The sequence below is a fragment of the Muntiacus reevesi genome, chromosome 1 (genome assembly GCF_963930625.1).
Source record: "Muntiacus reevesi chromosome 1, mMunRee1.1, whole genome shotgun sequence".
Lineage (NCBI taxonomy): Eukaryota > Metazoa > Chordata > Mammalia > Artiodactyla > Cervidae > Muntiacus > Muntiacus reevesi.
In genome coordinates this window covers 263,286,150-263,298,531 of record NC_089249.1, presented here as the reverse complement: position 1 = coordinate 263,298,531, position 12,382 = coordinate 263,286,150, and the positions used below count along the sequence as shown (strand labels likewise).

Below are 12,382 nucleotides of genomic sequence, written 5' to 3'. Positions count from 1 at the left end.
TGATGCTGGGAAAGATTGAGGGCAGGAGGAGAAGGGGATGACAGAGGATGAGAAGGTTGGATGGCATCACCAACTCAACGGACATGGGTTTGGGTGGACTCCGGGAGTTGGTGATGGACAGGGAGGCCTGGTGTGCTGCAGTTCAGGGGGCTGCAAAGAGTCAGACACAACTGAGAGACTGAACTGAACACATGTAATGAAACTGTGTAGATTTAAATGCATACCACACACAGACGCCGTACGTAGAACTGGTGAAATCTGAGTAAGGTAAGTGAACTCCATCAATTGAAACTGACTCCTAGTTGTGATACCACCAGATGCCGCCATTGAGGAAAAATGGGTGAAGGAAACATCTCTGCATTATTTTTTACAACTAAATTTGAAACTACAATTGCTTCAAAATAAGTTTACTTTGAAAAATCTGAGAGATTAGTCAATATTTAGGTAGATAGACATGGATGAAAGAGAAATATGGTTCTACTATTATACATGTATCTTAACTGTGAACAGTTACTACCTATGAAGACTTTATAAAGAAATGAGAGAGATCTCTAGGTCTTTCCCTTAGCTAGAGACAGATAAAATAGAAAGGAATGTGACAAATAACAATGTTACAATGTTTACAGAGTGAATACAGAAAATCTACTGGAATAATGTTTCACTTATAGATATTCTACAGCCACCACCCATGGCCAAACCTAGGATCTTTTTGCAATAATCAGACATGCATTTAAATGTTTCCCATCTTTCAACACAACTATAGCCAAAAGAGGAAACATAAGTCACTAACTCACAAAGAAGCAGCTAGTTTTTCCTTCCTACAGTGAAAAAAAAAATGCAATAAAAGAATGAAGGTCACTTCTCAAGCAGTAAATGTGCATTTAATCTGCTGCAAAATTAATCAAAGTCATTTTTAAAGATGGAGGATTACCCAGTGTATCAGTCAGTTCACAATACCATAACAAAATTCCATATACTAGGTGGCTTAAACAATAGTCGTTTTACTTTTTCACAGTTCTGGAGGCTGAATCCAAGATTAAGACTTCAACAGTTCCCTGATGGCTCAGTGGGGAAAGAATCTGCCTGCAGTGCAGGAGACAGAAGAGGCATCAGTTTGGCTCCTGGGTCAGGAGGATCCCCTGGGGAAGGAAATGGCAACCCACTCCAGTATTCTTGCCCGGGAAACCCCATGGACAGGCTACAGTCCATGGACTCGCAAAGAGTCAGACACAAGTGAAAGACTACTAACACACACAACAGGTAGAGCTGGTTTCTCGTGAGGTATCTCTCCTTGATTTAGAGATGGCCACTTTCTCACTGTGAATTCAAATGGCCTCTTTTTCTGCGCACGTGCACTCCTTGTCTCCTCCTCGTCTAAGAACACCAGTCCTAGTGAGTTATGGACCCACCTTATGATCTCGTTTAACCTCAATTATCACCTTAAATGTCCTCACTCTACAGTCACACTGGGGGTTTGGGCTTCAATCTATGAATTTTGGACAGATATAATTCAGTCCATTGTACCCAGCGATTAGTCAGTTCTAGATTATATTAAGTTTCGTGTGGGTACACTTCTATCTGTGTATATTATATGTACTGGAATGGGTAAGACAAGGGAACAAGCATAGCAACTGCATTGGAAATCCAGTTCTATTAGTTTTCTCAACAATAAAAAAGTGGATAATATCTATTCCCTCTATATAATTATGAAAATTAAATGAGACAGCCTATGTAAAGTACCTAGAATATAGTAAATGATTACTCAATAATGGGCCTCTGCCTTTCCACTTCCTTCCCGACACACAAAAAAATTTTAAACATTTTATTACTCAAATATAAACGTATGTGAAAAGTCATGGGAAATGGATTCCCAACCACTACCTCGCTGTGTGACCTCCAGTCACTCCACCGGAGTCTGCTTCTACACTGGGCAGTGACAGTTTCCTCTATCACCAAAATGCTATCTGTGCATATCACTCTCCTGATTACACAGTTGTTCTCTTATCCTCAGGGGATACATTCCAAGACTCTCAGGCATGCCTGAAACCTTGAATTAGTATGGAATCCCATACATACTCTGTTTCTCCCATATACAGATACCCACGATAAAATTTAATTTATACATTAGGCAGAGTAAGAGATTAACAATAATTAACAATAAAACAGAACAACTACACGATATGCTGTAATAAAGCCCTGTGAATGTAGTCCCTCTCACAATGCCTTACCGTACAAGGTAACGCCTTCTGCATTTCAACTAAGCCCTATACCATACTGCTGGTAACTTGTGCAGTTTAAGGTTCAACAGCAAAACTATCATGAATTTCTTTTTCCTATACAATTTCACAGACAGGAGATTCACTCCTACCACAGATCTTCATAATCACAGCACATGATTTCTTTTGTTTCCTATTAAGAAGAAAACTTTCAGCTTCTTTGACATATCCCAATTGCCAAAATCACTACTCTTGCACTTTGGGGGCATTATTTAAATAAGGCTTACTTGACACAAAACTGTGATACTGCAAGAGTTTTGATCTGAAGACCAAGAGAGAACTACTAAATGAAGGCAGGATACACTGGATATGATTACAAAGGTTATGATTCACGTCTGGGCAAGATGGAGAAAGATTTCATCACACTGCTCTGAAAAAGTGTCAGTTAAGTTGCTCAGTCATGTCCGACTCTTTGTGACCCCCATGGACTGCAGCACTCCAGGCCTTCCTGCCCATCACCAACTCCCAGAGTTCACTCAAACTCATGTCCGTCGAGTCGGTGATGCCATCCAGCCATCCCATCCTCTGTCGTCCCCTCCTCCTGCCTTCAATCTTTCCCAGCATCAGGGTATTTTCCCATGAGTCAGTTCTTCACATCAGGTGGCCAAAGTTTTGGAGTTTCAGCTTCAGCATCAGCCCCTTCAGTGAATATACTGGACTGATTTCCTTTAGGATGGACTGGTTGGATCTCCTTGCAGTCCAAGGGACTCTCAAGAGTCTTCTCCAACACCACAGTTCAAAAGCTTCAGTTCTTCGGCACTCAGCTTCCTTCACAGTCCAACCGTCACATCCATACAGGACTACTGGAAAAACCATAGCTTCCACTAGACAGACCTTTGTTGGCAAAGGAATGTTTCCACTTTTTAATATGCTGTCTAGGTTGGTCATAACTTTCCTCTTTAGGAGTAAGCATATTTTAATTTCATGGCTGCAGTCACCATCTGCAGTGATTTTGGAGCCCCCCAAAATAAAGTCTGACACTGTTTCCACTGTTCCCTATCTATTTGCCATGAAGTGATGGGACCGGATGCCATGATCTTAGTTTTCTGAATGTTGAGCTTAAAAGCCAACTTTTTCACCCTCCTCTTTCACTTTCATCAAGAGACTCTTTAGTTCTTCGTCACTTTCTGTCATAAGGGTGGTGTCATCTGCATATCTGGGGTTATTGATATTTCTCCCAGGAATCTTGATTCCAGCTTGTGCTTCTTCCAGCCCAGCGTTTCTCATGATGTATTCTGCATATAAATTAAGTAAGCAGGGTAACAATAAACAGCCTTGACGTACTCCTTTTCCTATTTGGAACCATTCTGTTGTTCCATGTCCAGTTCTAACTGTTGCTTCCAGACCTGCATACAGCTTTCTCAAGAGGCAGGTCAGGTGGTCTGGTATTCCCATCTCTTTCAGAATTTTCTACAGTTTATTATGATCCACACAGTCAAAGGCTTTGGCATAGTTAATAAAAAAGAAATAGATGTTTTTCTGGTTGCTTTTTCGAGCATCCAGCAGATGTTGGCAATTTGACCTCTGGTTCCTCTGCCTTTTGTAAAACCAGTTTGAAAATCTGGAAGTTCACAGTTCACGTATTGCTAAAGCCTGGCTTGGAGAATTTTGAGCATTACTTTACTAGCATGTGAGATGAGTGCGACTGTGTGCTAGTTTGAGCATTCTTTGGCATTGCCTTTCCTTGGGATTGGAATGAAAACTGACCTTCTCCAGTCCTGTAGCCACTGCTGAGTTTTCCAAATTTGCTGACATATTGAGTGCAGCACTTTCACAGCATCATCTTTTAGGATTTGAAATAGCTCAACTGAATTCCATCACCTCCACTAGCTCTGTTAGTAGTGATGCTTCCTAAGCCCCACTTGACTTCACATTCCAGGATGTCTGGCTCTAGGTGAGTGATCACACCATCGTGATTATCTGCGTCGTGAAGATATTTTTTGTACAGTTCCTCTGTGTATTCTTGCCACCTCTTCTTAATATCTTCTGCTTCTGTTAGGTCCATACCATTTCTGTCCTTTAATTGTGCCCATCTTTGTATGAAATGCTCCCTTGGTATCTCTAGTTTTCTTAAAGAGATCTCTAGTCTTTCCTATCCTATTGTTCTCCTCTATTTCTTTGCACTGATCATTGAGGAAGGCTTTCTTATCCCTCCTTGCTATTTTTTGGAACTCTGCTTTCAAATGGGTATATCTTTCCTTTCCTCCTTTGCTTTTTGCTTCTCTTCTTTTCACAGCTATTTGTAAGGCCTCCTCGAGCAGCCGTGTTGCTTTTTTGCATTTCTTTTTTGGGGTGATGGTCTTGCGCCCTGTCTCCTGTACAATGGAAAGTGTACACTTCTTAAAACTATGACTTGTCTATATTTGGACATTTTCATTTAGTATTTTGGGACTATGATCAACCAAGAATAACTGAGATGGTGGAAAATGAAGCTGTGGATAAGGAGAGACTAGTTTAGCATCATAGGTTGTTTAATCACTAAGACATGTCTGACTCTTTTCAACTCCATGGACTGTGGCCCACCAGGCTCCTCTATCTGTTCATGGGGTTTCTCTGGCAAGAATACTGGAGAGGATTGTCATTTCCTTCTCCAGGGAATCTTTGTGACCCAGGGATCGAATCCATGTCTCCTGCATTGGCAAGCAGATTCTTTACCACTGAGCCACCAGGCAAGCCCCATAACATCTTATACTGATGCTACAAAAGCTAATCAAATTTTCTATAAAACTTAAGTAAAAGAGAATTAGTATAAAATTTCAAAGTCACCCTTTAATTCTTCCAAAACTATCCTCTAATTTGAAAAATATATTTGTACAATGTGTCAACAGGTTAATTTTATCATCCTGTTTCTATATCATTAATGCCTTATTGTCCAGCTAGATTGTACATTCTATTTCTTTCTGTCCCCCATAATGTTCCCTGTTTCACTCACAAAATCATGTAATCACTGAAATACTTAAAAGCCTTATCTGAATCCCACTGATGCGGTTAGACATAGTGAAGTTATTTGTAAATTTTACCTGATAACTTTTTTATTTAGCCCAGAAGAGAAACATACTCCAGGTGATTTCAAAATAACACACCTACCATACATATATTTGCATATTCAAGCAATGAGCCATAACCAACATCCATATTCAGCATTTGTGGTTTAAAATTAAGATCCTGGTGGTCAGAAGCAAAATATATTGTTGGGATAATTGGACCATTTGATGAAAGACAATTTACCATGGAGACCCTACATGGTTTTTAAGGAAAAAAACTTAAAAGTACTTGCCCTTTCTCCTATGCCTCCCCTAATTACTAGCACTCTATTATCTAATATTTACTTGTAGATGAATAACACATGCAGTAGGCAGTTACTCTGATGCCCCCAAGAAACCAACTAAGAGTAACTGAGATAGTGGAAAATCAAGCCGTGAATAAGAAGGGACGAACTTAACATCATAGGTTGTTGATGTTACTGGTGCCCTTGTATAACCCACTCCCACACTAAATGTAGATTGAGTCACATGATTAGCACTGGCCACTGGAACATAAACAAACATGAAGAACACAGAGCATTGGCATGGTACATCTTGTCCTCTTGGAACACTCCCTATGGAACCCATCTGCCATGCTATGAAGAAGTTCAAGCTAATGGAACTTCTTGGCAGGGGGTGGGGTATTGGGACACAGACACACACACATATGTCCAGCTGAAGTACCAGATCTATAAGTTAAAAAGCTACCTTGGACATTATAGCCAACAGGGGACACATGGAGCAGTCCCCATCAAGTCTTGCCCAAATTTTAGAATTAAGAGCAAATAAATGTTTTAGCAACCAAGTTCTGGAGCAAAGCAATACACAGCTACACCACCAGTAAATCAATTAGGGCAGTTCCTATGGGGTAGTAGGCAACCAAGAAATGTCAGCAGTAATAGTGGTCAATAACATCAACCTGCCCCCACTAAAGTATTCTTTGGAGTATCTGAGCTGCTCTTAAAGGCAATTTTTTGTTTCTGTTACAGCTAGTAAACAGGGAACAAACCAACTGAAAGACCTCATTTTCCCCTTCTTCCTAATTTAGCCCTGTTGGATTTTTGTTGTTGTTCTGTCTCTGTCAATAATATTTGCCTGGTTTCCCGAGAGACTAATCTATGATCCAGACTGATTCAAGTCTTTAGCAGTGCTGTGTATTCTCAGTTACTACAGGCACCCCTTCAACCTACTCCACACCACAGGTACATAATTAAGAGTTCTTGGAACAAAAGCTATGACCAACCAAGACAGCATATTAAAAAGCAGAGACATTACTTTACCAAGAAAGGTCCATCTAGTCGAAGCTATGATTTTTCCAGTAATCATGCATGCATGTGAGAGTTGGACTATAAAGAAAGTTGAACACCGAAGAATTGACGCTTTTGAACCACGGAGTTGGAGAAGACTCTTGAGAGTCCCTTGGACTGCAAGGAGATCCAACCAGTCCATCCTAAAGGAAATCAGTCCTGAATACTCATTGGAAGGACTGATGCTGAAGCTGAAACTCCAATACTTTGGCCACCTGATGCGAAGAGCTGACTCATTGGAGAAGACCCTGATGCTGGGAGGGATTGAAGGTAGGAGGAGAAGGGGACGACAGAGGATGAGATGGCTGGATGGCATCACCGACTCCATGGGCATGAGTTTGAGCACGCTCCGAGAGTTGGTGATGGATGGGGAAGCCTCGCGTGCTGCAGTCCATGGGGTCAGTCGCAAAGAGGCAGACATGACTGAGCAACTGAACTGAGGACAGATACTTTACTAAAGGTCAAAAAACTATACTCATTAATTCATAATTCTTTTTTACCTGACAGAATCATTAGGCAAAGGTTGCAGGAATCAATTACCTCTTGTTCAGGATAAATTAAGCAGCACTGAAAACATACCTGCTATTTTTCCTCTAAAATCTTACTTATCCGAATTATATAAATCTTATTATTTTAACCCCCATGACCATGTGCTCAAACTTTACTCATGATATTTCTCTTCAGCTACTTAAAGGTACTTAGTTTTCTGAAAGTGAAAGTTACTCAATAGTGTCCGACTCTTTGCGACCCTATGGCATATACAGTCCAAGGAATTCTCCAGGCCAGAACACTGGAGCAGGTAGCCTTTCCCTTCTCCAGTGGAGATTCCCAACCCAGGAATCCAACAGGGGTCTCCTGCATTCCCGGCAGATTCTTTACCAACTGAGCTATGAGGGAAGCCCACTTAACTTTCTACTAGATCAAAAACTCTCTTGGAAGAGAGACTCATGAAGAAAAGGAACATCTTACTCATTGCTGTATCTCTTAAGCCCCTACTACATTGATCTCCTACTCATATAATATAGTAAAATTATCTTGTTATGTTCAGGTTCTACGGTCACTTTGTCCATACCTAATCTCTGAAATTCTCGCTCTGGCTTTTATTAAGAAATAATGACCCATCCAGAGTTACAATGCAATCAGTGACAAAGTTAATGAACTCTACATGTCTTAGTACTAACATTTAACAATTATTTGACTTAAGAATGATTCATATTTTTGTAGAAACAGTACAATGATTTTTAAGGAAACGAAAGGTATTCCTTATTTTCTTCTTTCTTCAACCTTCAGGCTTGAGAAAACTTGCATCTTAGGTCCAGGGTAAGATCTAGTTAGCCAGACACCACACAAATGATATCACAGGTGAAGCAGGTCTGGTGGAGACCACAGTTAAATGTGGAGCTCAGAACTTAAGTGGGGCGATCACTACTCAGCTAGAGAAAACTATTCTCAAGCACTAAGAGCAACCAGGTGAAGCCAAGTCCTGTGATTTCTCAAGTGATGCTAGAAATCAAGACTTCTTAAACATGAAGTTTTCCTATCTTTAAAAGTGGCAACTAATCACTCAATGCTCCAAATACACTAAGAGCAAGCAATATGTATCTGTCAACTGGATTCAGCCCAAGAGGCTCCTGCTACTGCAGGGTCATAGTTTAAAATCTCTATATGTAATAGAAGGTGGACTAAAGGGACTATACTACCTTACTGTCACCCCTCACCTCTGAGGAAGAAAGTAAGAAAAGAGGAGGACCATGAAAAGAAGCTCTATTATAATAAATGAAGTATCAGTGAAAAACTCCTTTAACTTTTCTCTCTTGGGAAAAAAAAATTATTAGCTGTTTTAGATACAGGACATTTTCTACATAAAAAATATATGCAGAGAATATTTTTCTTTTAAAAATTTTTTCCTAAATTTTGCAAAAAAAAAAAAAAGAAAAAAGAGTATTCAAATAAATGTAATAGTTACAATTACACAAACTTAAACTTCTGGCCTTAACCAAACGAATGAAAATGCTTAGTAATAAACACGAGACTAATGATTCACCATGTACACAGAGAAACAAGATACAAAATATTAAGAGTTTTATTATATTTGCATTGGTGTACATATTGTCACTTGATTCTTTTGTGACCAACATCACTGAACAACCTGGACACATGATTGAAACTCTGTGACTAGGGAACCCTAGTCTATCTAACAAACCACTGTGAACTCGAACCTCCTTAATATCATGTAATCAATAACTAAAGTGACCAGTCACTGGTAATCATATATTAATTTAGCAAAAAAAATTTCTTCAATACTCTTATGAAAGATTTGACATTTAACCAAGTCTCTAAGGCTTTTCCCTTTATTCAAAATTAGGAATTTACAGAAAACACTTGAATTCCATCTCTAAATGTGCTTCACCTGCTGAAAGTCTTTATAAAGTTAAAATAAAAAATTTGATGTACTTAATCATGGTAGACAGGCCCTTGGAATTCAAAACATTCTCTCAAATAGCTATTAGGATGGGAGTTCCTATAGAATTAGTAAGCAATTTAATGATGATAAAATTATGTATTATTTGAGCTAATTTACTAAACACTTATTACGTATCAGTCACTGTGCTGAATACATTCACAGATTTCTCATTAACCTTAAGAAGTATCATATGAGGGAGATACCATTAATACCCCATTTTACAGATGGGGAAACTGACCTTTGCAAGATCACACAGCTAGTAAGTAGCAGAGTCAGGATTCCAACCCAAATCTTGTCTAACTTCAGAATTTGCACACTTAACCACTACACTGTATTGTCTCCAGTGAGTCTAGGTTGATATCTAAGATAAAGAAAAAAGGGAAATTTGTACTTCTCAGTGGCAACTTTTAAAAAATACACTGAAATGGAGGATACTTTTTAGAACATGAACAATTCTCATATACACAGTCACACAAATAATATTTTTATTCCCAAACACAAATGATGAAAATCTCACAATGGACTGCTCAGAAATATAATTTTTCTTAGGTTCTCATTTATATTTATTAAAAATTTAATTGGAATACTATGTTTTCTGCTCATTTCTGCGGTGAACCTAAAACTGCTCTACCAAATAAATTCTATTTTTAAAAAACCTTAGAACTGCAACACACTAAACAAGCCTAATTCAATTTAGTTAAGAACTGGCATAAGACTATATTCTTTCATTATGAAAAGCTGAACTTTATCATAACCACAGGGCCCTTAATACTCAAGTAGTTTTGAAAAAAGGCTTGAAGATGTGTAAACAGTGCTGTAAATTTTGAATTTTTAATACTTTCAGAACACCTTCAGAGAAATCTGCAATATGCAGATAAGAAATGATAAGCTGAAATTAAATTAGACAAAAACTGAACTCATGATGAACAATATAAAAGGAATAAAACACCCCTGTTCCATGGCTGACATAAATAAAATTTACTTTTCATCAAAATATGTATGTAGCCTTAAGTCAAAAATGTCCTAATTTGTTAAGTCCTTTCTAAATCTTCTAAAGCAGCTTATCCAAAAAAAGAAAAGAAAAAAACCACACACAGACACAAAAAATACCTTCAACTGTCTAGAGTTACTGTCAACACAGGAATCAAATCTTTCCTCCTCTGATACTTCACCAAGGTTGTCAAAATTCTAAAGGACAATTACGACAGATATGAGGGATCTATAAAACAAGTTTTGCCTACTGCCCATCAACATGTTCCTCTCAAGATCCAAACCTAAGTTCACTTATGAAGAGAACAAGGGGGAAGGTACTACATATATAAAAGTCATTTGTCCTATATACTCTGCAGAAGATTGTCAAGATTAATTTTCCAACAGAATACTGTATTTGCCACCAACAAAAGGTGTTGAAGGGAAGCACAAGATTAATTTTAGTTTGCTTCAATACTGTACTTACAAAGTTTCAACTTACAGAAGAATTATACTAGTATATTAATAAATGGGAATTGTACTGCACATGTTAAATATTGTTGGAGTACAAGCCCTTAACCACACCAGTAATTAACAGAACTTTCCTTTCTCGCTGACCCACGTTTCAAAAGCAATCCAAAGGCTTTTCTGCATCGCAACGCTTTCAACAGCCAGAAGCTGGGAAATGCAGGGCAACAAAAACAAAGCAATCCGACCAAGGCATGTTTCAAACAATACTAGCACGATACTCATTCAAATATTCAAAGCTTCTCACTAATCGTCTAGCTTCAACAGGGAACGCAACCAGGTTAATACAGACTACAGCTGCCTCGGTAGCTGCAAGCTCAGCTGAATCCCAGGACACCACCTCAATCTGCAAGGGACAGAACCATATCCGGTTCTCCCTGAATACACATTTTCCCATGCTTCCCATCTTGAAAACTTTACATCTTCCCAGAGGAGCACTAAATATACCAAGACGCCAGGGAGTGTGCCTGTAGGGAAGATGAGTGATCAAATTAAATCCGTACGCACGGAACCTTGAGCTTCAAAACTTTTTCTGAACGAGTCACAGCTGAAAGAACTACAAGTCACAGCTGAAAAGAACGAGACCTGTTTTTCCTATTTTTTTCCGAGGACTCAGCTACCCCCAAAACGCCGGTCTTGACTTACTGGTTAGTCGGAGGAGCGGTCAGCGGGATGGCCACCTCTTCCTCCTCGTATTCTGGTCCATCCAGAGAGTCACCTTCGTCCACTGTTCCCAGGCCAGCGCCCAAAGGGGGCAACTGAGGAGGAGGCGGCGGCAGAGGAGGGAATCCGCCGCCGGCCCCAAAGGTCTCAGCGGGCAACGAAGTGGTCCCCTTGGCGACAGCCATCTCCCCGCCCGGTCCGGCGGCGGCGGCGGCGACACCAGCCACGCCGGCGGCAGCGCCTCCGGCTGACAGTCCGGGTCCCCCCGGAGCCCCCGCCACAGACCCGGGTCCCAGGAAGCCTGACCCCAGAGCGGCTCCGCCACCCAAAGTCGCGGCCACGCCGGCCTCCGCCAGCCCAGGAAAGGGGGCGGCGGCGGTGACGGGCAGGGGCGCGGGGATCTTCACCCGACACGCCGCCGGGTAGGCACCCGAGGCCGCGGCCGCGCCACCTCCCGCTGCCCCGGCGGTGACCGGGCCGCCCTCCTCACCGCCGGCCTCGGCCGCCATCATGTTGAAGCCCGCTCTACGCGGCCCTACCCTGCCCGCCCGGGAGCCCCCAGGGGCCACCAGGCCCGGGCTCCGAGCCGCCCCACCCAGGCGCGTCCCCTCTTCAGCTCCCCGGGCGGAGGAAACAACAACAAAAGGAGAAAGCCCGCCGCCGCCGCGCCCCCTCTCCGGGCCACAGCCCAGGCTCGGGAGCTCCCCGGGTTACGGGAAGAGAAGTGGGCAAAAAAACCCCAACGCCTGCACAAACGCCGCCCAAACCTTCACCTTCCACACCCACACTCGCGCGCGCGCACACACTCACACACACACACACACATGCACAGAAGCGAAAAACTTCCTGGCTGCACTAAAGAGGAAGGGAAGCGAGGTGGGAGGGAAAGCGGCTTGAGGCGGCTACTGCTCCCTCAGCCGCCGCCGCCGCCGCCACCGCTTCTTCACCACCCCAGTTCCGGCCACCCCCACCGCAACCACCACCGCTGCCGCTGCAGGGGCTGGAGCCACTGCAGCCGCCTCATCCTCCACCGGGCTGAGGCGGGAGGGGTGGGGAGAAAAAGAGGAAGGGGGGCGGGGTAGCGGGGAAATCAACCGAAAGGCTCGCAACCTGGAGCGCTAAGTGACATCGACGAGAGAAAGGAAGGCGGGG

At 41.9% G+C, this 12,382-nt stretch overlaps 1 protein-coding gene across 1 annotated transcript in view; it reads right to left on the bottom strand.

Moving 5' to 3' along the window:
* Positions 1 to 12,147, bottom strand: part of RASA1 (RAS p21 protein activator 1) — a 108,925-nt gene extending 96,778 nt beyond the window's left edge. The window contains exon 1 of the mRNA XM_065919114.1: positions 11,213 to 12,147. Coding sequence (XP_065775186.1) covers positions 11,213 to 11,742 — 530 coding nt within the window. The 5' untranslated portion in view covers positions 11,743 to 12,147. The remainder of the gene's footprint in view (positions 1 to 11,212) is intronic.
* Positions 12,148 to 12,382: the final 235 nt, after the last annotated feature.